The sequence below is a fragment of the Eptatretus burgeri genome, chromosome 16 (genome assembly GCF_056783735.1).
Source record: "Eptatretus burgeri isolate ZD-2024b chromosome 16, Ebu_testis_v1, whole genome shotgun sequence".
NCBI lineage: Eukaryota > Metazoa > Chordata > Myxini > Myxiniformes > Myxinidae > Eptatretus > Eptatretus burgeri.
The window spans coordinates 40,158,017-40,185,337 of record NC_140976.1 but is presented as its reverse complement, the minus strand read 5'-3'; the positions used below and the strand labels follow the sequence as shown (position 1 = coordinate 40,185,337).

At 42.7% G+C, this 27,321-nt stretch overlaps 1 protein-coding gene across 2 annotated transcripts in view; it reads left to right on the top strand.

Annotated features, from left to right (window-relative positions):
* The window catches only part of LOC147010912 (serine/threonine-protein kinase TAO1-like), a 59,300-nt gene that overhangs the window by 2,437 nt on the left and 29,542 nt on the right, over window positions 1-27,321 (top strand). For both annotated transcript variants that reach the window (XM_085859685.1, XM_085859686.1), the window contains exons 2-7: window positions 1,222-1,358; window positions 15,967-16,038; window positions 17,288-17,389; window positions 19,463-19,508; window positions 21,282-21,378; window positions 22,071-22,184. In XM_085859685.1, the coding sequence (XP_085715811.1) occupies window positions 1,227-1,358; window positions 15,967-16,038; window positions 17,288-17,389; window positions 19,463-19,508; window positions 21,282-21,378; window positions 22,071-22,184 (563 nt within the window). In that variant the 5' untranslated portion in view covers window positions 1,222-1,226. The remainder of the gene's footprint in view (window positions 1-1,221; window positions 1,359-15,966; window positions 16,039-17,287; window positions 17,390-19,462; window positions 19,509-21,281; window positions 21,379-22,070; window positions 22,185-27,321) is intronic.

Below are 27,321 nucleotides of genomic sequence, written 5' to 3'. Positions count from 1 at the left end.
TGAGGTCATCTTTTCTTTTCTTTTTTTCATTTCTTTTAAATTCAATGAAAATTTTCTTTTATTTTATTTTTTTTATTTTAATTTTTTTTTCAGCCTGATCTGATTGTTGACCATCAGTTTTGATTCCAACCTATTCACTCAACTCTGCACATGGTGCTACTGCTCTCTTTGCAATGGTTGGAAGCCCAAAATTCAAACAATTGTTAAACCATCTCCCGAGACACATCTCTGGAATTCAACACAGTCTGGCATCATACACTACTTGCAAAGGTCACCACCATACCTGGCTTTCTGACTTCCTTCACACCTGCAGTCCAGACTTTGTCAATGGATCTGTCTCTGTCTCTTCTTCATCATCTACATAACTGACCCCTCTGGTGATCTGGAAACCCTTCTTCCTTTTTATGGATGACTCCACATTGTCATGGAGTGATGGGCAGATGCTACTTGCGTGACTCTGCTTAACTGGAATTGATCACATGCTGCTTTCGTAGATGTAACATTTGTTTTAATGCTGCCGAATCTCACTTTCAGTGGTGCTCGAGAACGATCGTTAAATGATATCTATTTCTATGGTCAGCTACTGCAAGAGCTTTAGTATGTTGAACTTATTGACCTCACCATCAACCATGACTTCTGCACCAGCCTCCAAGGTCAGCTATAGACTGGGCATTCTTTGTGGTTCAAAAGACAATTCTTTGAAATGTCAGAGCGACTCGCAGCCTACAAGGCCTTTGTCCTTGATTGAATGGACAGATATTAAGCTCGGTGTCATATCTGTCTGTCTGTGTTAGTCGTATGACATAAAATATCCCACGGCATTTTTTTTGTGAAGAGTTGGTGAATTATCACCACTATCCTAAACAAATTGCAAAATTTCTCTCTATATTACCCTCTGTTGACTGTCCGGCCTGCCCAGCTGGCCCGTGATAAGCCTGGCCCACCCCACAAGAAGGCAGGAATAATTGGGGCATTTAAAATTGTAGTTGGAGTAGTGGTTGACCTTTGTACATTGTACGTCTGTACCATTGATCTTTGTTATCAAATTGCATGTTTTTACGACTGCTATGATGGAATGTTTTTTTTTTTTTTTGCCTGTCGGAAAATGTCGTTACTTCATTTTCAAAGTTGAATGTAAGACATTATCTGCCTTTTTTTGTTCCTTGTTTCACCTAATTTAATAATTGTTTTTGAACTGTGACACCCCTTCCACATCTGTAGAAGAGATGCCATCAAGTGCTCGCGCAGGCAGTTTGAGAGACCCAGAAATCGCAGAATTGTTTTGCAAAGAGGATCCTGAAAAGTTATTCTGCGATCTCAAAGAAATTGGTCATGGAAGTTTTGGAGCCGTCTATTTTGTGAGTGTGCAGTGTGTTCTGCAGTTAACCACTTGCCTTTGTTTTCTTGTATTCCATTGGTGGAGTAGATGAGGGAGTCTAATGTTGTGGGAGTTGAAGAATGCCTTAATCATTGAATAGGATCTTGATTTTGAAGCATTTTGGTTTTACACTTAACAATTTGTCTGCATTTTGTTTTCAGAGTTTTAAGGATACGTGCACTACCCTTCCAGTTGTTTTTTTTTTTTTTCGGTCTTGAATGCTTCTGTGATACTGTACTTGCAACCTTTGGCATGCTGTTTGCATTTGCAATCAGTCAGTCCATAACCAAAAATGATCGAAGTCCACTTGCCGATCATTTTATGCAAATGGTGTGTAAGTGCAAGGCCTAAGATTTATCAGCTGGTACTATTGTTGGTGAATCATTCATGGCCCAAGCCTGGTGTTTGCTTGGTGATTATGGTAGCTCTGGCTTGGGATCTTTGGGTTTTGAGTTTGAGCCCCGTTTGCCGCTGAATTGACACCGGGAAGGATTGACTCAGCCTGTCATCCTTCTGAGGTTGGAGAAATGAGTACCAGTGTACAGGTATAGGGGCACAGTATCAGCGGCAAAGTCTCGCCCCAACAAAATGATAACTACCCGGCAGCCAAGCTGCCATACGCAAGAAGACTCATGGCCAAAAAAAAATTGTACTCTTTCCAACAATTAATATATACTAGGTCTGGCCCGTAGGTGTGTGCCCGTAGGTGTGTGCCAGTATGTGCAGTCTCTCTCTCTCTCTCTCTCTCTCTCTCTCTCTCTCTCTCTCTCTCTCTCTCTCTCTCTCTCTCTCTCTCTCTCTCTCTCTCTCTCTCTCTCTCTCATCCGAGGGTCCCCAGTAATATTCCTGGCAAGTTTCAATCGTGCAAAAGAAATAATAAATAAACATTAATTGTGACGTCATAGCACCGTGTCCTGTCATTGGTCGACAGATAAATGGCCGTAACTTGGGAACCGCTCGTCCGATTAATATCAAACCTAAAAGCACATCTGCGGGGCCCCGGCAATATTCCTGGCAAGTTTCAATCGGATTGGACTGTCGATCGTGCAAAAAAAAAAAAAAAAAGAATAAATAAACAAGCAGTCATAGACTGGTACTTACGAAATCGTCAACTTGACCTCTGACCTTGTCTCATAAAAGCTGTCTCTTGAGAAGGTAGCGACACAAACCAGAAGTTTCTACGATGATTCTGTACCAAACCATCAAAAATCGAATATTTGACCTCACCGTGACCTTGACCTTTGACCAATTTTGACCAAAATCGAATCGGCACTAGCCATCACCCTCCTGAATCACGTGGTGTAATTTGACATTGGTAGCTTCTTCCGTTCTCAAGTTATCGTGCCTACAAACAAACAAACAAACAAACAAACAGAAACGGAAGGCATCAATATACTTACGAAATCTTTAGATTTCGTAAGTAATAAACATTAATTGTGATGTCATAGCACCATGTCTTGTCATTGGTCGACAGATAAATGGCCGTAACTTGGGAACCGCTCGTCCGATCGATATCAACCCTCAAAGGCACATCCACGGGTCCCCGGCAATATTCCTGGCAAGTTTCAATGAGATCGGACCGGCGGTCGTCGAGAAACGGTGATCACAGACAGACAGACACACAGAGATTGCTGGAATTATAGATAGATACCAAAATTCCAAAGTCATTGCTCTCTGCAGTGTTTCACAATTATTATCCCCCGCCGCGTGGTAGAAGGGGTATATTGTTGTCACCCGGGTCGTCCGGCTGTCCGTCCGGGCGTCAACATTTATAGCTGAGTGCGATAACTCATAAACTGTTCGCCATATCGATTTGAAATTTGGGTCACATATGTACCACCTGAAAAGGAAGAACCCTATTGATTTTGGGCGTGGCCGGATCTAAGATGGCTGACTGGGGCGGCCATGTTGAAATGTTTTTTGTAATAAATGGAAAACCGCTTATCTGATTTCAATTATTTTTGGTTACTACGTTCCTCACCCCTGGGGAACTTTTTCGAGATGATGACCAAATGGTGTCTTGTTTCTAATTCACCTCCCTCATTATCTGGAATATGTATGACCTTTTTCATTCAATGACAGGGGATTCCCCATCTCTGATGGTATATTTAATCTTTTGATTTACCACCTTTATTTCATTTCTCGAATTACCTCAGTCACCGAAAGTGGAAAGCCTGGTGTTGGCTTGGCGGTTAGGTTGGTGGCTTGGAATCCTAGTGTCCTGAGTTCGAGCCCCGTTTCCACTGAATTAACACCAGAGGGTTGACTCAGCCTGTCATCCTTCCAAGCTCGGCAAAATGAGCACCAGTATACTGGTAATAGAGGCACGACACCAGCGGCATAGCCACGCCCCTAACCAATGATTCAACCAGCAGCCAAAATGGCAGCACACGATGGGAACCAAAGGTGGACAGAGGTAATGTTTTTACCCCTGTCTGTTTTTGTTTGTTTGTTTGTTTGTTTGTCTTCAGCAGGATATCTCAAAATGTTGTGGACGAATTCATACAAAATTTGGTGGAGGTTGGGTGTGTAACATGGACGAAATGATTAGATTTTGGTGGATCTGGATGCGATAGATTTTTTTAAGAATTTTTAAAAAGTTATTCTTCACCATTGAGTGATTGGCCTAAAAACTATGGTGAAAATCCAGATAAGTTTTTATTTTTTATTTTTTAATTTTTATTGCAGCGCGTGCGCTGTATACAATTGCACCGAGTTTGAAATGTCCCCGGTGTCCCCCCCACGTGCCTCAAGTGAGCCAATGACGGCCGTCCGGTAGATGGCAGTGCATAACCTAGACGGAAATGGCGACAATTGATGGAAATACCCGAGTATTTCAATGGAAATTTGTGAACCTTATGTGTTATATATGTGAAAACCCTTGAATTTCTTGCTTGACGGAAAAAAAAAACAAACGCTCCCCTCTCATGAACGAACGAACAAAAGACGTCATTTCCGCCCACCATGGCATTTTGTGCCAAACACTGAAAGCTAAGTTCTTCTTATTTTACATCATTCTTTTATGGCTCCCTGCCACGCTGTATCAAACTATTTCATTCCTTCTGATATGTGTGTGTATATATATATATATATATATATATATATATATATATATATATATATATATATATATATATATATATATATATATATATATATATATATACTTATCACAATAATAACAAGATTTTTACATTTCAAATATTAAGTACGCTTTTTAATTGTTTTTCAACTGAAAAGCATAAATTGCATATTTTAACATTAGTGTACTCATTTGCTTCACCACACGCGCTGTATTGAAGGATTTCACTTGTTTTATTATTAAGTGATTCTTCACCCTTGTTAGATGGGGCCAAAATGATATGTAGCATGACATTTCAAAAAGTTATGGACAGATTATGAAAAAACCATGTGGACGAGTTGATTCGGTGACGGGAACAAGCCGATTCAATTTTGGTTCAGGTCCGGATCCAGTTTTGGCCTTTCAGGATACAAAACATAAATTACTCAGTCTGGTGGAGGTATTATATGTGCCATACTGAGTGCCGTTCTAGTTTTGTTAATAGTAATACTTGTTACATTTACATGGTGTAAATACCCTGGTTTTTTTCCCCTCCTCTCTTTCTTGCTTATCCAAGTTGAATCTTGCGTACTACTTTGAACAGCTTATCAGCAACCAAGTTGCCTACAATGAAACGGTATACATTTTATGAAATGCAACATTTAATTTGTTACTTTTTAACTATTTAGGTTGATCCAATATTTTGATAATTATTGCACAAGGGAAGAATATTGGGATGGGATGGAGGGCTGAACAGGTGGCACAGTACCAGGCAGCTGGAGGTAACACAAAACAAATCGTTTTTGGTTGTATTTGTAGGGGGATAAATTTTAAATCAAGAGGTGGTTTTAACACTGCACAGGAATTTAGTAAGACATCATTTAGAATATCATCATCAGTTTTGGCCACCACAACTAAGGAAGGACGTTGCTGATATAAAGACAGTTCAGTGTAAAGCGACTCAGTTGATTTCAGGCCGAGCTCGACTTCGCTATGAGGAGCGGCTGAAGGAAATGTGACTTTATACATGAGAAAGGAAGTGAATATGTGAGATGTGATGGAGATTAAGATGATGATGGGCACAGACAAAATATATCCAGAATTTTTTTTTCTCTCCCCAAAAGGAATCTACAGTAATTGGATGAGGGGCCTAAGTGAAAAGTTAGGACAGTAGTAAGGTAGGGGTCTTTCAATTGGAGAGTAGTAAATGTATGGAATGTTCTTCCTGGAAAGTTAGTGTCAACAGAAATTACAGATAAGATTCAACTGGAATTGGATGTGTACCTTGAAGCATTGGGGATAGAGAGGTATATGGACATTTGTTAGTTCGTGTTGATAAAGCATTGCTTCCTCCCGTGTCTAGATTGTTTTGGTTGCTTCTTCCCATTCTGAGCTCTTTGAATTTGCCTTTAAAGTCAGGTATTGGTTCACGAAAAATATAAGTGACCACGATATTCGTTATGTCTGTCTGTCTCTGTCTGTCTGTCTGTCCCGAGCATAGCTCCGTGGGTTTTGATCCGATCCTGATGAAATTTTGGTGGGAGGTTTATATCATGATCTAGTTTTATTTTCCTGAAAATGGGCGTGGTCCGCCCATTATGGGTGGAGCCACGCCCAAAAAACACGTGTTTTTCGGGGGTAGCCGATTTCAATTTGCATCTTCTCCTTGGGGTTTTGTCGAATCTGACGGGTTTCGGTATTTGGTTAGCCCAATGGCACCTGCATAGCCCCACGGAGCTCGCTATATATATATATATATATATATATATATATATATATATATATATATATATATATATATATATATATATATATATATATATATATATATATATATATATTTTTTTTTTTTTTTTTTCGTCACAAGGTCACGAACTTAGAAAATTTCGAATTTTGACATAAAAATCAGACGACCGCCCACACTTTGAGAGCTAGGATGATAATATTTTTTGTGCATAATCTTGAGGTCATTCCCCACAAAGTCTTGAAACCATTTTTTTCTATCTTGAACACCTTGCCCGTGGCACCCCCTTCAAGTTTGTTTTTACGCTGATTTCATCAAAGTATGGATAATCCGAGGAGTGTGAAATGCCATATAGCCTATATGACATTATATTGTTCCTGGAATGTTCCAGAGGAAGTTTTGCACCAAAAGTCATAATCCTTGACCTTTGACCTTTAAAGTTCACAAAGGTCAAATTTTCAAAGTTGTGGGAATCAAACCGGGTTTTCGACCTTCTTCGCCGAACTAACTCCAATAAGCTACAGCACGTTTCCTGTTTCCTTATTTTAATGTCCACAACATTGTTTTATGACCTTTAAAGTTATGCAAAGATAAAATTTTTAAAGTTGTTGAAAGAAACCGGGTTTTCGACATTTTGCAGCTAATAACCTGTCACTCATACCACATCATGTTGATTATTTTTATAACTTTGTCAAACATTATCACATTCTCATCCTTGACTTCTGAAACAATCTACATCGTCAAATACCGCTCGTGAACCATAGTCTTTCGACTTGTTTTTTTAAAATTTAATTTCTTTTGTTTGACTTTTTACATTTTGTTTTTTTCTTGGTCTGCACCTCAAATTTTCATCAACATGTGATATCTTCTTCAGATGTATGGCTTTCCACTCGATCCGATGCTTGCAGCTATGACAAATCGATCTGGTGTTATTGTACATTGATGATCAATTGGTGCTCTTTTTGAAAAACCTATGGTCATTGTCATTGGACATTGTAGATTGAAATGCATAAAAATGTGAAATCCCAATTTTGCACACAATTGCTCTACCCAGACTGCAGCGGATTTGTTAAAATGTGAAATGATACAGCTTTGCTACGTGCTGTATTTTCGATTACATTATCATTGTGCAAAGTTGTATATCCTGAAATTATTGTCCAATGTGATGTCACCTTCACCACCTCAAAATCAGTCACTCATCTTGTATTTTCTCAAGGCAAAATATATTTGTATTCTTTGAAGATTTGACGGTGTCCATGCGATCTATATCCATTATGACTCTTTTTTTTTTTTTATAAATTATAATAATAATAACAAACCATGCTTGAATGCTGCCAGGCTGTTTTCTCTTCCGACATTGCTTTGAGTATGCATTTTACAATGATTAGCCTGGACGTTTGATCAGCATGTGCAACTACTTGAAGCCTCCTTGTAAAATAATTGTGACCATCTTATTAAAATGTTTATTTAAAGATTCAAAACCTGATTATGTGAATGTGGGAAGAGCCTGGAGAAGGGATATTAAATTGAGAGGGTGAACGAGAGCTTCATTACAGCTTTGGATTATATCATTATAAGCTATGAAGTGTATTGTTTTGTACCCCCACCTAGCCTGCCCCCCCTCCACCCATTGCAAATTTGTGTATATGTAAACTGCAAGAGGCTTGTTTTTATGGAGAGATTTTATTAAATCTATGTTTGGTATGGATGGAAACATGTAGACTGTCATAACTGCTCATAAATAAACTCGTACAACGTTAGCGCTCCGATCATTTTGTTTCTAATCCACATAAAGCTTTTAAATAAAATTCAACCTCCATTTGTGATGACAGGTTTTCATTTAAATTGGCTTCTCTTGTTTTTGCAAAGTTAGTTTAAATGTGGGAAATGTGCACATTGCCATTTATTTACCTTCACCACTGAAGGTGAAGGAGGTTGTTTCACCCCTTTGTCTGTCTTTGTTTGTTTGTTACTTGGCAAAATCTTCGATTTTTGTCAAGTATGTTGGTCTGTTCCATTTGTTTGTTTGTTTGTCCGGTCGTCTACAGCCCAAACGGCTGTACCAGTCGTTCTTAAATTTTTACACTTGATAGGCAATCCACCTGAGACGGTCCGCGTCCAAACCCCATCTTAATCGGACTAAACGTCGCGACGTGACATCACACAACATGAAAACACATTTTTGGACATAACTCAGTGACCGGAAGTCGTCGCGACTTCCGGTTGACGCCAAATTAAACTTCATTCAAATATCTAAATGATTACAAAATGCATCTTGTTACAAATTACGCATAGTTTTCACAAGCATATGACGTCAAAGTTTTGCCTATTGACGTCATTTAAAAAAAATATTTATGCTGGTGTGCAGCCGAAACTACTGAAACAATTGTTCTCAAATTTTAACACGTGATAGCCAATCTTGCTGAAATAGTCTGGGATCAAATCACGTCATAATCGCACTTAACGTCATGACGTTACGTCAAAAAAAGGTGAAAACAAGCTTTTGAACATAACTCAGTAACCGGAAGTCGCAGCGACTTCCTGTTGACGCCAAAACAAACTTCAATGGAATATCTAAATGTTTTAAAATGCATGTTTGTACAAATTATGCACAGTTTTCGCAAGCGTATGACGTCAAAGTTTTTAGCTATTGGCGTGATTTAAAAATTATTCTATTCGTTCTACAGGTCACAATTCTTAACCGATTTGGATGAAATTTTTAACAGCTGATAGAAATCCACAGTGCAAAAAGACATGTGACTTTTGGTGATGTTCAAGATCAGGATCTGGATTCTGCATCACCTTATATTATTGCCCATTATAAACCAATGGGTAATTTTGTGAATTACACATGGCTATTTCTCAGTTTTGCACTTATTATATTGAAACTTGTACTGTCTATTTATGCATGTAATATTAACATGTGTACAAAGTTTGATCGAAATTGACTCAAGGTCAGGGTCACCCAAAACGTGAAAAACACACATATAAAAGGCATTTTTGTTTTACAACATATTTCAAACCTGATAACGGGATCGTAAAGCTGGTTGAAAAGCAATGTTCCTCGGTATTTTCAAATATTTTCTACGATCAGAATGAAGGCAACAAGCACCGATGATAAGTTGTTGAATGTCACATGGTGGCTTTAAATGAGTTGTGAAAATTTTCAATCTGCTGCCGTTACACATAACGTTTGAAATTAACACATAAGGTTATAACACATAAGGTTCGAAAATTTGATTGATTTTCAATCAAAGGGCGGAGGAGCTCATTGTGAGCCAACGGCCATCCATATCTAGTGCTCAACTGTGTCTGCGGACGTCCTCCTGCAGTTGGGTTACTTTTTATGAGGAGGTTGGTGGCAGGATTTGCACTCCGGCCACCGTAAAACCCTTCATTCCGCAAAACGCAAAAAAATCTGAAAACCCACTCCGTGGGAGTACCTCCTGTGCAGCTTCCCTTCGCAGGGCAGCTCACCAGATGACGAGATTGGGGCACAGCCTTCGGGACCCCCAATCTTTGATGATAGGAGGGAAACCACGGGGTAATATCCCTGGGTCAGATTGCGGGAGAGTGTGTCGGAGTGGTGCTGAGGTGTCGTCCACCAGACGGCGGTCTACTTGGGTTAACCTGAGGCGGTCCCTTCGGGTGGGTGCCTGGAATGTCCTATCCCTAAGAGAGGATGCTCATCTGTCTTTGTTATCATCTGAGCTCAAGCGTTTGGACATCGGGATTGCAGCTCTCTCTGAGGTTCGGAGACCGGATTGTGGCGAGATAATGGTGGGTGGTTACACCTACTATTGGTCTGGTCGCTCTGATGGTTACCATACCCAAGGAGTTGCTGTAGCTGTGTCCAATAAGCTGACCCCAATGATAATTGAGGCAACACCGGTCAACGAGCGTATTATGAGATTAAGGATTCGTCACTCCTAAGGTGTCATTTCCCTGGTCTCTGTTTATGCTCCGACTGAGGCGAGTGATCTCACCATGAAGGATGCATTCTACGCCACGCTCGAGTCTGTGGTTGATCAGTGCCCCAGACGAGATACACTTCTTGTCTTGGGGGATTTCAATGCATCAACTGGAACTGATAGGGATGGTTATGAGACGTGTTGGTCCCCATGGGTCAGGAACTATGAACCAGAATAGCACTAAGTTCCTTGACTTTGCAAGAAGTCATGGACTTAGGGTGGCTGGTTCATGGTTTCAGCACCCACAAGCTCATCGCTGGACTTGGTATTCCAACGCTGGTGGTGTGGCAAAGGAGATTGACCATGTCTTCATTGATGGTCGTTGGAGGATGCTCCAGAACTGCAGGGTCTACCGGAGTGCTCAGTTCCTCAATACTGACCACAGGCTTGTTGTAGCAACTCTAAAGCTGCACCTTAAATCCTGGAGAATGGTACCATCCCAGCCTAGGCTGGATGTTGGCAAGCTCAGGGATGAGAGAGTAGCTGAGGAGTTTGTGAACAGGCTGAGTGGACACTTGGGGGGTCTGGGTGCTTTGGGGGGTCCTGAAGAGTTGTGGAGTGCCTTCAAGACCACCGTCCTTGATGTTGCCGGTGGATATCTTGGAGCTCACCGCAGGGCAAAGAAGAATTTTGTCTCAAGGGACACTGGATACCATTGACCAGAGTCGCAGGGCCAGGCTGAATGGCAGAGCTGAGCTGTTCAGGGAGCTGAGGCATAAAACTGTACGTGCACTGAGGGTGGACAAGGAGGCCTTTGTGCGAGGAATCTGTGAGGGGGTAGAGCATCACCTGTGGACAGGTGATTCTCGTCCCGCTTACAGGGGAATTCGCGCATTGCGTTCATCCAAGCCCATCCCTTGGATCACTGCAGTTCGAGCAGAGCGTGGTAGGCTCTTGACAGAGGAGTCTGAAGTGAAGGCCCGCTGGGCCGGTTACTTTGAGCGGCTGTACCAGGCTGATCCCCCAGCTGTCGAGTTGGACGTCAAGGGTGTTACAATCCCTGTTGCTGACCCTCAAATCAACTGTGGTCCACCTTCGCTTGTGGAAACACGGGCTGCGGTGAACCAGTTGAAACGGGGCAAAGCTCCAGGGATCTGTGGCATCCATGCTGAACTTCTCAAGGCTGGTGGAAATGCTGCACTCGTGTCGTTGCATGCAGTTTTGTGCTCTGCCTGGAACACAGGCATCATTCCAACTGACTGGAAGAGGGGCCTTGTTGTCCCTCTCTGGAAAGGGAAGGGTGATCGCCAAGACTGCAACAACTACCGAGGGGTGACGCTGCTCTCAGTGCCCGGCAAGGTCTTTGCTCGGATAATTCTTGATAGGGTTCGCCACCATCTGCTTGAGCACCAGCGTCCAGAGCAGTCAGGCTTTACACCAAAGAGGTCAACGATTGACCGTATCCTTGCCCTTCGTGTCCTCACCGAACGCAGACGAGAGTTTCGGCAGGGGCTGCTTGCAGCCTATGTTGATCTCTGTAAAGCGTTTGATTCAGTGAATCGGGATGTCCTCTGGAGGATTCTTGTTCTTCGTGGGGTGCCACCAAAACTGATCGATCTGATGTCTGAACTCTACTCTGGTACTGAGAGTGCTGTGAAGTGTGGTGGTACCAACTCTGACTTATTTCCAGTTGTTAATGGAGTTCGTCAGGGGTGTGTACTGGCCCCCACACTTTTCAGCACTTGTATGAACTGGATTTTCGGGAGGATGTCGGAGAGATCAAGCTGCGGTGCATCGTTTGGAATGTCAAGATCTCGGACCTTGATTTTGCAGATGATGCAGTCATCTTTGCGGAGACTTTAGACATCCTTTTGGGGGCCCTCGAGGTGCTGAAAGAGGAGTCGGAGCTGCTGGGATTATGGGTTTCTTGGGTCAAAACTAAGATCCAGGCTTTCGGTGACATCTTGGATGCTGCTGTCCTGTCTGTGTCTGTTTGTGGTGAGGATGTTGAGGTTGTGGAGAGATTCACTTACCTTGGCAGTGATAGTCATGTCTCTGCTGGCTGTGAGTCAGAGGTCAATAGACATCTGGGTTGGGCCTGGGGAGTCATGGATTCACTGGATCATGGGGTGTGGCGCTGCCGGTACCTGTGCGGGAGGACGAAAGTCCGAGTCTTCAGGTCCTTGGTACTTCCAGTCTTGCTCTATGGATGCGAGACTTGGACTCTGACCAAGGATCTGAGACGGAGACTTAATTCCTTTGGTACCAGGTCTCTTTGGAGAATTCTTGGCTATCGGTGGTTGGATTTTGTGTCCAACGAGCTGTTGCTGAGAGAGACTCGGATGAGATTTGTTACCTGCATAGTCAGTGAGCGTCAGTTGTGGCTGTATGGACATGTGGCTCGTTTTCCTGACGCTGATCCTGCTCACCAGATTCTCTCAGCGAGGGAGTCTCATGAGTGGAGGAGGCCAGTGGGCCGACCACATGCCTCGTGGTTGCAGCAGGTTGACCATCATCTCAAGGAGATGGGGATGGGCCTGGCATCTGCCTGGGGGATGGCCAGACCGAGGCCCCTGGAGTACCGCCGGAAAGTGGACGCAGCGACGCGCTGTTCTGGCACATGCTCCCATACCTGACCTGACCTGCCGTTACCATGACAACACGCACCTGATAATTGTTATTTGTGACGTCTCTTCATTTTATTAATGTACGAACAAATAAACACCACACATTCCATGACATTACAGCTTGGACCACCACACGGAAAGGTGAACTAATTCGCCAAGTGTCGTGCTCAGCACGATTTTTCATTTATTTGTCTGTCTGTGTGCAGGATGTCTCAAAGGTTGGACGGATCTGGATAAAATTTTGTGGACAGGTTCGGTGTGTGACAAGGACGAACTGATTATATTTTGATGAAGATCTAGATCCGGATACGACAACGAGAATTCAAGTGCTTCTTTACCATTGAGAGATGGGGCCGAAAACTATATATAGGACTGATTCGGACGAAACTTGGTGGGCATGCTGTGTGTTTGTGTGAAAAGGAAGAATTGATTAAATTTTGGTGAAGGTCTAGGTATGGATCCAAAATTTTAAAAAGTGATTCTTCACCATTGAGGGATCGGGCTAAACTAATTCTCTCTATCGAGTGCTGCTTGTGGCTGCTGGTTGCATCATTGGTTGGGACGCAGCTATGCCGCTGATGCAGTGTCACCCTTCCCAGTACACTGGTACTCATTTTGCCGACCCCGGAAGGATGACAGGCTGAATCAACCTCCTAGTGTATGTTAATTCAGCGGCCAACGGGGCTTGAACTCGGGACCCTAGGATCCCAAGCCACTACCCTAACCACTAAGCCAACACCAGGCTGGCTAAACTAATTAGCACAATATCTCAAAAAGTTGTGGACTGATTCGGATGAAACTTGGTGGACATGCTGGGTGGCCAAGACAAATTTATTCGATTTTTGGTGAAGATCCGAATCCAAATCGGGATACGATAATTATTTAACTTTAAAAGTAATTCTTCACCATTGAGAGGGCCAAAAACAATATATATTTGACCGTTTTTACAGCCATTTTTCCCTGCTGTGCAGGGGTTGGGCTTTTTCTGGAGGCAATGTTTTATGGCCGGATGCCCTTCCTGACGCCAACCCTGGTCGCCTCTTACGACACACAGGGATATGGTACACCTATTCTAACCGGGGCATACACCGGGACCAGTACACTGGTACTCATTTCGCCGACCTCGGAAGGATGACAGGCTGAGTCAACCCCCTGGTGTTAATTCAGCAGTCAACAGGGCTTGAACTCAGGACCCTGGGATCCCAAGCCGCCACCCTAACCACTAAGCCGCCAAAAACAATATATAGCATGATATTTCAAAAATGTATTGGGCCCGATATATTATTGTGGACCAGGCATTGTGTGGCGGAGGTATGCGCTCCACCAAGTGCCTTTCCAGTTTTATTACTATTATTATTATTATTTTGGTTTTACAGTATCGAAGGCTGGTAGTGGAGCTGCCACATAAACGTCGCACACATCGACGTACATACAACACAACACAGGACTGTCAAATGAGGCAAACAGCCACTGAGCTTGGGTTAAGTGCCATCACCACCCGGGGCACTCTGGGTACAAGCGACGTCACAACAATGGTGCCGCCTTTCTCACCACACTCAGTGTGGAATTTCCTAAGGAGGAATGTCATTCTCTCAATGGATGTCAGCCTATGGGGATTGTCCGTGTTCTTATACTTTTCAATGCTAACCATCAAGAAAGGTTTTTAAAGTCGTTGGTATGACTCAGCTAGGATTTGAACTGTTGACCTCCCAGACTTGGAGTGGACATTCTCTAAGCATTCTGGTACAAAGTTAAAATGACTTTTCTTGCTCTTGACACCACTCACCCACTCCAAACTCCCTCAGCACATGCATCCCATCAACCATGCTGTTTTTACAAAACAAAATGACAAAAAAAACATTGTAGATGCAAAATTTAAATTGCAACGGTGACATTTTAAAACTCGGGATATTTGATGCAAGATTTTGCCATCAGAGGAAGACTGCTACGTTGAATTCTGCTTCAATGCAAGTGCAATCTGCAATGCTGTTGGAGTTATTTTACTTTAACCAAACCATGCAAGTAGATTTTGATGCAAATGTAATGCAAAACTAGAATCAGACATTGGCAAACGAATGCAATATGTCTCGCACCCCATCCCCCAACCTCCATCAACTTGAACCATGAAATCAAAAGGAATACGCTGGACCAACACTTACCTGCTTGTCTGAACGGTCTGTGTCAAGGTATCGCTGTGCCATTTCTTGTCTGGATTGGTTTAAATATATAGCCAAGCCAAAAGTGTCAATATCAGGACCTTTGACCACAGTGAAATGAAGTGTCAATACCAGACAATATCTGCCAGTTTTTTACTTTTTATTTTTATTTTTCCAGTGGTGACTAACGAGGTATGTTTTTGCAAGTGCTGTGCACATTGGTAAAAATATAATGGCTTGACATACCAAACACTTGCATTTTTTTTGACCTTTGACTTGTAAAATTGAAGAGACCCCACATCAATGCAATATCTCCCTGCTTCAAAGTGTAGAGGCTTTCTTAAAGTGTTTTGCTTGTTCCTGTCTGGAACGGTTGACTACAGAGCCATTGCAAGTCAGAAACCTTTACCTGGTGAAACCTTTACCCCAGCTGTTTTGCCCTTTGTTCTATTCTTCTTTATAGAGGCTGTTTGAAAGCACACTTGCACTACATTTAATCTTTATTGACTCTTACAAGAGAATGGCAAGCTAAAACATTTTTTCTTTTTTGTGTCGCCTTCGATTCCTTAAAATTGACGTGGGGGTTGGAGGGAGGGTTGCAGCTTGAGTCAAAAATAGAAAAGGGACTGGGTGTATTGGACCAAGGTCCTCCCTGGCCAAGTTTGAATGGTATTGTCTCTAAAATGAAGCAAACATACGGGAGAGATATCTCCCCTTACTGCAGTGTCGGGACACACAGCAATTATGGTCACACCCAAATATTGAGGTAAGTGGAGAAGCAGAAATCTCGTTGCGATTCAAGCATGTTTATCTCGTTTATGGTAACAAATATGTTGTTGATTGAAGCAGTATGAGTACGTCATGGAACAGGTTTATCGGTCAAGTTTTATCGTACGTTTCGAGCGCATTGTCGAGATGGCAGAACCTTTTGATGTAACTTTTGTTTTTGGTATGAAAACCTCTTCATAGTGGCTTTTGATTTTGTCTGTTTTTAAAATTGTTTATTTTCTATTTATCAATTCCATTTGTGTGGAATATACACTAGATTATGTATATTTATACATTTGATTTATTATTATTTTTTTGCAGGCACGAAATGTTCACACAAGCGAAGTTGTTGCAATTAAGAAAATGTCATACAATGGAAAACAATCAAATGAGGTAATAAAAGCTAACCCTAACCACAAACCCACACATCATATATATATAAAGCCATGAATCTATGCAGCTATCCTTATCTTTGATATGCAGTTTTAATAATTCAAAATGCTGATTATTGTTTGTTTTTTTTAATGCCAAAAATAAGCCGTGGAACAGATGATTATTAATTTGATTTTCCTTGGTTGTTTGCCAAGAATCCCATTGGACACTTAACATGAGGAGGTGGTAAACTGCACCGAGCTGTTCGCATGAGTTTTTAACCTTTTATTTTCCTATGATCGGCTGTGAGTCTCAAAAGTGGTGATTATGTTAATTTGTGACTAAGCATAAACATATTTTCAAAACCAACACTCAAACGCCTAAGCATACCTCCTGGACCACCACCTTCTTGGATATATTTCCCAATTCCACTTGGTATCCACAATGCTGTTAAACATTCCAGAGCTTTTGGTTTGTAACTTCTTGTTCTTCATTGTAATAATCCCTTTGTTCCCAACAAGTATGAAAGTCATTTCATCAACTTGAGGCAAATAGAATAGCTTACTACTTAGTTTTGTGAGTAGCATCATTGGCTGGGGGGTTGCGGGGTAGGGGGGAGGTGTGGCTATGCTGCTGATGCAGTACCCCCTGTAGCTTAGAGTTGGAGTTTGTAATTTGTTCAGGGTGCCGGTAATAGCTCGTTTACTCTTCGTGAAGAACACCCTGAGATATTTAACGTCCACCAACTAATGCTGGGAAGGGGGGTATTCAGTTTAATGTCCCTCTGAGGGATGGCACACACACACACACATTGATTCCTTGCCCCACATACGAAACACCAAGATGACAGTTTATAGCTGGGCTCGATGGTGCATACCTCGAGGCCATCCTGCCAGCCCATACTATTCACTGCATTGAGCTTTCTGTTTGAGCGTGTCATTGAACCACTTGCTTATTCTGCCTCGAAGTTTGTGCTATTACCATTTAGACATCAAAATGTACTTGGTTGTGTACCCCTCCCACCTTCCCACTCTAACCCCCTCCACCTTTCTCAACCCAAAATAAAATTTATTTCTCCAGTTCCCCACTTTTCTTTTTCTGGACCCGTGTTCAAAAGGTGTACTTTTGTTAATCATCCATTTTTTTTTTAATTTTTATATTTTTAGAATTGTTTTTGTTTCAAAGAATACTTTTGAGAGCTGCTTATTAAAAAAAAACAAAAGAACGTATTCATTGTTGAGTAAACAGCCTGATTATTTTTCTCTTGCAGAAATGGCAGGACATTATTAAAGAAGTCAAGTTTTTAACCAAACTGAAGCATCCAAATGTCATTGAATATAAAGGGTGTTACCTGAGAGAGAGCACAGCATGGGTGAGTAGGTGGGCTTGTAGGTGTGCTTATTCATTGTTTGTTCTGCTGAAACCCAAATCCTATTCAGGTTCCTCCTGATGACTATCTTTTCTCTGCTTATTCTGGTTTGTTCTGATGACTGCTGTGTGGACTTTGCCTCCCTGCTGATAGACCTCTGGTACCTTGTACTTGTGTTTGAACCTTGGGGGGGGGGTGGGGGTGGGGGAGGGATAATTGCTGAAATCTTTATCCATCCGGATTTTTCCGGACATCTTTGATCTTTATTCCTTTCACACTACTTTCTACTTTTTCACATTTCTCTTTATTCATTCTAATTCTTGCTTTTTCTTTTATTTCGTTCATTTTCCTCTTTTGTTGTTTACTCTTAATTTCTTTCTTTAGATACCTGTCTCAGGAGAAGTGAATTCTTACCAAAACTTTTTTTTTTGTGAGGCTCACTTGGCTGTGCCTGGATGAGTTTGTGGATCGAGGAGTAGCAACTGAAACCTAATCCTATCCAGGTTCCTTCTGATTGCTCCATCTTTACTCTTTGATTAGTCTTCCTTTCTTATGCAGCACAAGGCTGTGGGGTAGCATCATTCGCTGAGGATGTGGCTGTGCTGTTGATGCAATGTCCTCTGCTAGTTAGAGCAGGAATTTGGAATTTGTTCATGGTGCTGGTGATGGTTTGCTTACTTTTTGTGAAGGACACTGTGGGATCTTTAAAGTCCACAAACTAATGCTGGCAGATAGGACAACTGTTTAACGTCCATTCAAGGGACTGCACACACATTGTTGAATCACCCTGACTGAAATGCCGCGATGACAGTTTATAGCCGAGTCTGGATTCAAACGCAAGTGAGACCGTTTAGAGGTGAGTGTGCGTACCTCATCAATGTTAATAGAAAGTGAATTACTAATCGCCTGATTCTCTAATGTTGAATGAAGAAAGTCTTGCTGGTGAAGGTCATGTCGACCTGGGTCGACAGACCGGTACAACATCGGATGAAATCGACAGTATGTTCATTGAGGTACATACTAACCTCCGCTGAAATCAAGAAGCTGATGTTTCGGCCATTAACCCTTGGATTAAAAGAGGGTTAACGCCTTTTCTTTTCTGCCAAAGGGTTATTGCCTGAAACATCAGCTTCTGTCTGCTTGCTTCCCATGGTGATTAGCATACCAAAATTAACGTCCTGTTGATTTCACCCATTGATTTTTATACGTCGTGTGTGTGTGTGTGTGTGTGTGTGTGTGTGTGTGTGTGTGTGTGTGTGTGTGTGTGTGTGTGTGTGTGTGTGTGTGTGTGTGTGTGTGTGTGTGTGTGTGTGTGTGTGTGTGTGTGTGTGTGTGTGTATTATGTGATACCGTCCGTCCGTTCCTTTCCGCACTCTAACTCGCAAAGTTTTCAACTTTCACGTTTCATATTTGGTACATAGGTACAGACTGTGGAGACAGTGTGTTGCGATATACGTTCGTCATCTAAAGTGGTTGCCATGGCAACCAGGATGCTGTTTTCCATGTAGTAGCACAATTCTGTATATACCTTCTTGTTCGGGCATATATTGTGCTCACTTGCGCTCTTGTTATTTTAATATTTTGGCATTCTATTCACAAAGCAATTTGAGGATGCTTATTGAATGACACACATAAGCCATAGCAATAGCCAGGTGAAGGAGCTAGTTTGTCAATTTTGAGCTAATGTCATGACAAATATGTGCTGATCTTCAATTGGCAAACTATGTAATGCAAACAGATTTTTATAAATATAATTTTAGATGGTAATCTAGGGTTTAAAAAAACACCACAAAAATGTTTGTATGCCTGTGTCGACGCAACACATGAACACATTGGAAATGTTCCTAAGGTCATGTGACTTGCACTTCACTGGGGAAAGGGCTGTGCATAGGAATAAAAAAAGGTCAGCTCAAAACGGAAATAAGTTATAAATGAATATCATGTCTGTTTTGAATTGCAACACGTTCATTAATAGTGTAATATTCCCCTTTGATGACCATTTTTATCTGCCTTTGCCTTTTTCTACATAAATTTTGATTTGCTAAATTTATTATTCTTTCTTTGTTTGTTTTATAGATGATAATGGAGTACTGTCTTGGGTCTGCATCAGATCTTTTGGAAGGTAAGCATGTACTTAACTATTTTGTGAACAAACAGGTGAAATAAAGATTGTTGCAATTTTTAGCACATTCCCTCTCCCCCTCCCCCCTTTTTTAGCTCGCCTGTTCGAAGAACAGAGAGTTATAGCGATACCCCCGGCGTGAGCGTGAGCGTGAAAATGTTAAAGTTTTTGGTGCAAGTTATTTCCTTTATAATGTGTTTATCTACCACACTTTTTTACTGATTACAAATACATATATTGCTTTAAAATTATTTGGATCAGACTTCACTGCAATGCTTTATAAAAAAAATATTATTAGACTAGTCTTTTAAAAACGATAAATGTATAAACAGGTGAGCATTGGGTGGCTTTGACACCAACTCTCTGGTCTTGGTTTTGTATGAAGATCTTTTTATAATTTTTTTTTGTTGTTGGCAAATTTGAGACGAGTGGAAGAGTTAGAATGTATAACAGAACAGACCACATTGGAAAGTGTGAAAACACACAAACAGTAGGGTTGATTGGAACACGATCAACGCACTTGGCAGAAGAATGAGTGAGGGCAAAAATGAGAGCAAGATGAGGGGGAAGGGATCACGGGGTGAACAAGCTGGATACAAGCTCAAACACTGCAAGAAGGAAGAGGAAGGGAAAACCAGGGACGAACCAGCAATGGAACAAAAAGGGAAAGGTGGACGGAGGGGGAGGGGAGAAAACAACAACCTGAAATTAAGGCTTGGGTTTGGGGAAGGTTGTTCATGGTGCTGATGTCATGAGTAGAAAAAAAAAAAAAGAGTAGAAAAGAATATGGGTGGGCTGGGAGTGATTACCCTGAGGTGATGGTTGTGGTGGTGGTAGTAGTGGTGGTGAACAACCATCCTGAAGCTGAAGCCCTCGAGGGATGAATGTGATTGAACAGACTGAGGAGGTTGTTGTTGTGAAGCCCAGAGGCAGACTATCAATCTCCAAGGAGCGACCCAGGGATCCCCCACTTCCAGGATTGTGTGTGTGCGTGCACCATACAGACACAGAAGGGAGTGGGCCGGTTCATTTGGACCGATCGGTGCTCCTGTGGCCATGCTTCCCTGATAAATCCAGGCAGCAGGGAAGAGTGGGGAATATTTGGCTCCTGTCTTGTGTTGGGGTTGGGGTGGGGTGAGGGGGGGGTGCGGGGTTACAACCACCATGAAGAGTATCACTGATAATTCTAGACTGAGGAGATTAGTTCCATAGTCGAGGTGAACACTGAGTCTGGATTTCAATAGTTTCACCAGAAGTGGGTTCCGAACAGAATGCGTGTGGCTCAAAAGGATTTTTTGGAGGTTCCAAAGATTTTATAGGAATTTGGGCATTGTGGAATGTGCCATTTCTCTTGAAGTGTTCCCTCTGGCTGCCACTAATTTGCAAGATCCTTTTGATGAATCGTGGCACTTTCAAGAACGAAATATACGGATTGTTTCAGAATTTATGGTACTGCACCTACTTCTGATTTTTTATGACTGAATCTCATTGAAAGGCTTGGCAACTTCCCCTCCTTGAATATTTGTGGAGAATGGCTCACCGTTCGTTTGTATTTCAAAACCTTGAGCCAACCAATTCATTATTATTAATGTATTTGGTGGTGGTGGGTATTGTCATCTTTTCATGACAATGGATTTATGTAGAGAATGAGTAAGTGATGTAACAAAAATCTGGATGGTATTTTATCTTGTTGTTTAAAAAAAAACTGCGTTGTGCTTGCGCATGTATGTCTTGAGTGCTTCATTGAGAGCTGAACATTCATGTTTATATCAGTACACAAGAAGCCCCTGCAAGAACAAGAGATTGCTGCAATTACCCATGGTGCCCTGCAGGGTCTAACATTCCTTCATTCGCACAACATGATACACAGGTGAGATTTCATGATGTCATCACTATTGTTTCCCTATGGGTGGATTACATGGTCCCCCTACACACACTCACACTCACACTCGCACTCACACTCACTCCCCACCTCCCCACCATTGCTGCTTATCTTTTACAAGAGAATGGCAAGGTAAAATCTGCCCAAAGGGATGTAATCAATTGACTGTTTTTTGTCAGAAAAGGAAGAGGATTTTATTGTTATGTGTTTATTTATTTATTTTTGTCATGTCATCCCATCAAGCTTCCGATTTTGTTTTTCCTACAGATATATTTTTGATTTATTTGTTCGACTCTGGTGTGTAACATGATGTAGTTTACTTGTATGTTTATTCTGGCTTGTAACATTGTGTGGTTCACTCATTTTCTCCAGACCATTGGCCTCCTAATATGGGGGGGCGGGGCGGAATGTTCTTCAAGCACGATTTGACATCATCACCAATGTTCAAATCACCACAATATTATCATTATTCCTAATGGGCGAAGTTAGTTCCTCTGTGATTATAAAGCATTAAAATTTAAAATGACAGGTTTGATTTGTTTAATTTTTTGATTTTGTGTATCTCCATCTTTGGGGGAGAGGGAGTCATGGGAGTGTGTTGGGGGTGATCATAACTTGGCAAAACCACATGTACTTGGTGATGTGACCCACAAACCTTCATACTTTATTCTGCTCTACAGGGATGTTAAGGCTGGAAATATTTTATTGACTGAGCCTGGCCAGGTGAAACTTGCAGACTTTGGCTCTGCCTCCATCACTTCACCTGCCAATTCGTTTGTTGGTACGCCTTACTGGTGAGCCTGCACTTTACTCGCTTGAAGTTTGTAGAACAATGTATTGTATGTACTACCCTTCATAACATCATTTCTTGGATATTGGAAGATTCGTTACAATTTTTTTTTCTCATAAATAGTGTCAAACGGCAATGTTTCAACCTTCTTCCATTATCCCTTGATTTGTTGATTTGTTTTGCAAGGCAAAGAGCTGAAATGTAACGTTTTCTTCTCCCCCCCCCCCCCCTGCCAAGCTGTTAGTGCATAAAGGCCCGCATAAAGAAACAGAGTGCATAAAGGCCCTTATGAATAACCATTTCTTTTAAAGTTTGCACTCTTGTCTTCAGCTCGTAGTCCTTAGATATTAATCCATTCGGCAAAAATTGTCATAAATGAGACCCCAATTGAGCAAGAATATAAACATTGTCTTTGTTTTGTTCCTGTAGCTCTGGATTCTGGAACATCAACAGCTTTTTTTTTTTTTTTTTGTTTGGGGAAAAAAAAAAAAATTAACAACATGAACATAAACTCCATTTTGTATTCTAATAGTTAAGCTTCAGGCAACATTGCTTTGAAGCCGATTATTCAGGCTGTGGGTTGATTTATTATTTTTTATTCTGCCATTTAGTGATATTTTTCTTGAACACTCCACGTGGATAAAGTTATTTTCACAAGGTTGTTACAAGTCGTGAGATCGAGTACATGTCGTTCAAATGACCTGATTGAGCAAAAGACTCGCTGCCCATTTTGCGTTGATCAATGTTTTTTTTCAAAAAATATTTTATGATCTTCAGAACTCTTTTCCTTATAAAAACAACCTTATAAAACCATATCTTCAGAACCTTAAAGGGAAGAAGAAGAACTGTCGAACCAATCCATTGTAAACTTCACATGCACTCTCGATGGACTGGACTGCTTTAACTTTGGGAAGTTGTTGCCCTGTGAAACTAAGATGGTCATGATCGACCAATCAAAATGCCAAATTTTGGCAAAGGATTAACTCATTACCTCCGCCAACGAAGGTGGATGGAGGTTATGTTTTCACGTGTTTGGTTGTGAGCATAATATCTCAAAATGTTGTGGACGGATTCGGATGAAACTTGGTGGACAGGTTGGGTATTAGTGGGGCAACTTAGAATAACAATTGTGCATTTTGTTAGGAAAGCACCAAATTTGGCACACTAGTAGCCTATCATATTATGAACAGATTTGGATATTGGGCCATCTCAAATTCAGCCGCTGATGGCTGTGGCAGCCATTTTCCACTGCTATCAAAAATTTTGAGATGGCCCAATATCTAAATCTGTTCATAATATGATAGGCTACTAGTGTGCCAAATTTGGTGCTTTCCTCACAAAATGCACAATTGTTATGCTATATTTAGCTAAGTTGCCCCACGATAGATGAAAAAGACGAACTGATTAGATTTTGGTGAAGATCCAGATATTTTAAAAGTGATTCTTCACAATTGAGAGCTGGGGCCAAAAACGTTATATGGCATGATATATTTCAAAATGTGGACAGGTTGTGACAAAATTTAGTTGACGAGTTGGGTAGGTGACGAGAACAAGGTATGGATGCAGATCCAGCTTACCAGTGGAACACAAAAAATAAACTGTTCAGCCTGGTGGAAGTATGTGCTCTACCGAGTGCCATTGTAATTGTGTATATATTCAACATAAGCAAATAGGCTCAGTTGCAGCTATGAAAAAATTTAAATAATGAAACAAACAAAAACCACAGAACCACCCAATGCCTCATGCAGTGAGCTGCTACACTGCTAACTGCAGCCTCAGCCTACATAGGCTTTCAAAGCTTTTTAGTTGCAGGATCAGCATCCCATCCCCTGGGGTGAGGAACTGATCCACGGATGAATATCTGGCTCCCAGGCTGTCATCATGGAGTGGATTCCCATCAGAAAGTGAACTGCTATGTTCCCGTGAGGGAGTATATAGCCCTAACACCTCTTAACTGCAATGGTCACTCCAGTTAACTGATGCTAAAGGTATATGCTAATTCATGGATGGCATGTCAGCTCACTTTCTGGGGTGGAGTGTGTGTGTGTGTGTGTGTGTGTGTGTGTGTGTGTGTGTGTGTGTGTGTGTGTGTGTGTGTGTGTGTGTGTGTGTGTGTGTGTGTGTGTGTGTGTGTGTGTGTGTGTGTGTGTGTGTGTGTGTGAGTGTGAGACCGTGACCGTGACCGTGACCGTGACCGTGACCGTACACTATGATGATGATGAATGTGATAAATCTGAAATTGCCAACGCATCTATTAAAAGACCACAGATGCCCTCTACAACACTCCACTCTGGCCAGATCCTTGTGTCCAGTGTCGGTTTACCATACCTGTAAGATGACTGCAGTCGATTTGAGAACCATTGCCGCCGACCGTGCAATAGATGTCAGTTGGCCGAGCGAACCATTGTTGCACGCTGTACTCGATCGTCTGTCAGATACCAATCAATCGCTTGAGCTAATTATCCACAAGAGTATTATATTGTTACGAATCTGGAAGCCTTGTGCACACAGACAGACAGCCGTCCCCGAAGCTAAGTAATTTCGATAAGTGTGTGTTTCTAGTTAGGGCCCCCTACTTGTGTTTAATGGGAATTACATACATGCGCTGTGAGTTATTTTTATAGTTAAGATTTTTACATCCACACCATCTTCGCTCTCACAGCAACAACACTCTGCTCGCGGCATTCTTCGCGCGCTCGCCAGCAAGCGCTCGTGTGGGTGGAGTCTAACGTAGGCATGGCATCCCTCCTTAGCCAATCGGCAAGGAGCGGGCGGCTCACCCTCCCAGTTTCCCACTCGACACGATCGCCATTAAGCACGCGGCCAGAGGTGAGGAGGTGGGCGGAGCCACAAACGCCTCCGCTCGGGACTCCGCCCAGAAGGGTGGGAGTTGCCCCGCCTACCATGCGCCTGTCCAATGGAGGGCGGCCAGGGAATCGCATGATAGTTCCGACCAATCAAGAGGCAAGTGGTTAGGGAAAGAGGCCCCTCCCTCCGAGGGAGAAAAAGGTTGGTGATTTTGGACGAACGGGGAGATTCATCTCGTCCTGTCGCCGGCGTCTGCTCTCATCTCGTCCTGTTGCCGGCGTCTGCTCTCATCTCGTCCTGTTGCCGGCGTCTGCTCTCATCTCATCCTGTTGCCGGCGTCTGCTCTCATCTCGTCCTGTTGCCGGCGTCTGCTCTCATCTCGTCCTGTTGCCGGCGTCTGCTCTCATCTCGTCCTGTTGCCGGCGTCTGCTCTCATCTCGTCCTGTCGCTGGAGTCTGGTTCTCCGTCAGCTCGAGCGTGTGGTTTGCTGGAGCGCGGGTCACATCTCGACGCTGCTTTGGTCTGCTCGAGCGCTGGTCGCATCTCGTCGACGCTGGTCACATCTCACTGGCACTGGGCTGGTTGCATCTCGACGCCGGCCTGGTTTGCTTGTCTCCTCGAAGACCGCATGAGGCGGGAAGGTCCCTTTCGTTTCTTTTGGGTGTGCGTCTGTCTGTGGGCCCATCTTTAAGTAGAAACTGGATAAGTACTTTTTGCCTTGTACTGCTGCATTTCTGCATTGTAATACTGCATTTCTTATAATCAGATAACTCTGCTTCTTCCGTGCTCCCCCCTGCCCCCATTATAAATAAATCCCCTGCTAAATGTTTCGGCTCGTTTTTGTGTTCCTTTCATTGGCTTAGCACGGTGCATGTTGGGAAATTTGGGAAGCGGAAAATTGTACATTTGGACCGACGGGACCTCGGTAACCATACGGCTCGTGCTGTCGAGGGTGTGAATCCTCGGTAGCTCGCCACGTGGTCCTCTAGGTATTTTGAAGTTTGCCAAATAACCCTGTGCCCACGCGGTTGATTTATTGATGATTCACAGTCCTGGAAGGGACCCGTACCTTTCGGAGTTTTCCGAAAGGTACGCTCTAGATTCCGGGTGTTCGGTGGCCGACCCTTGCGGTCCTGCTCGCCACCGACGCCCGGCTCCACAACATTATCACAACCAAACATGAACAGGATACGTCAAGGCAGTTCTTTATACCCCATGGTTTTAATTAAATTATGAGTCAGAAAATGGTGGCAGAACAAACAATTACAATTCAAGTTTGAAATGGTGGGGAAACAAGTAGTTACAATACAGGCAAGATATGGTGGGAAAACAAACGATGGCCATTCAACAGGTATATATGAATGTTACAGGCATGTTTATATTTCCCCAAATTACCCCGAACATGGCAAACCCACCCTTGGAACAGTAATCAATCACTTAGCACAGTAACTCATTTGGTGCCTAACATTCATCCAGAAGTAGTGAGAGATGGGAGAAGGGGGTAGAAAAATGAGTGGTGAGAAATAGTTGGGGTCTTTGGAATGCCCTGACACACCTTGCAACAGCCTGGTTGAATTGCTGCCACCCAATGATCTGGCCATTGCTCCCCAAACATCCCTCCCCTCCCGGATTCCTCCCTTCACTCCATTGGTGTTCCCGATCCGCTGGGTAAATAGCTGTACATGACTTGTGGTTTTGGTGGGAAACGGCTGCCGGTGAGGCAAAGCAAGGTGGACAGCTCCAATGTGGCCGGGTGGCGAGATGGGCAACCGGGCTGACGTGAAGGTGTGCAGGGCTTGGTGTGTGGTGTCGTGTGTTGAGGTGAGGAGAAAGTCACTATAATAGAAACAGAGTGCATAAAGAGCGTAGCATAGAAACTGGAAAAAGGAAAGGAAAGGAGAAAGGGAAAAGAAGAGATTAATGTGATTCGAACGGCTCGGGGATAAATGTATGGGTTTTGTGAAGGGATGAGAATAGCACAAAGAGCAGAGTCCAAAAGGAAGCGGTTCTGGACAAGTCTGACTCCTTCCAAAGCTCTAGTCTCTTGGTATTTAAGTGCCGTGTTCCCCATTTTATTCCTTCCTCCCCTCCTCCCTCCCTTTCCTCACGGCTCTGGGACCCTCATTGGCGGAGAGATCACGAGGGCGGACTGACCCTCACCACCGTTAATTGGCCGTGTCTCATTCTTCTGCACGGCAACAGGGCCCAATTTGGTGGGATGGGGTCCTCGCAGTGGACCCTCTGGGAAGGGGTGAGGAGCGAGAATTTGGCGTGCACCTGTCAATAGAAATTATTGACTTCCTGTCGTGGAGGAAATGGTGGGGATGTTATTC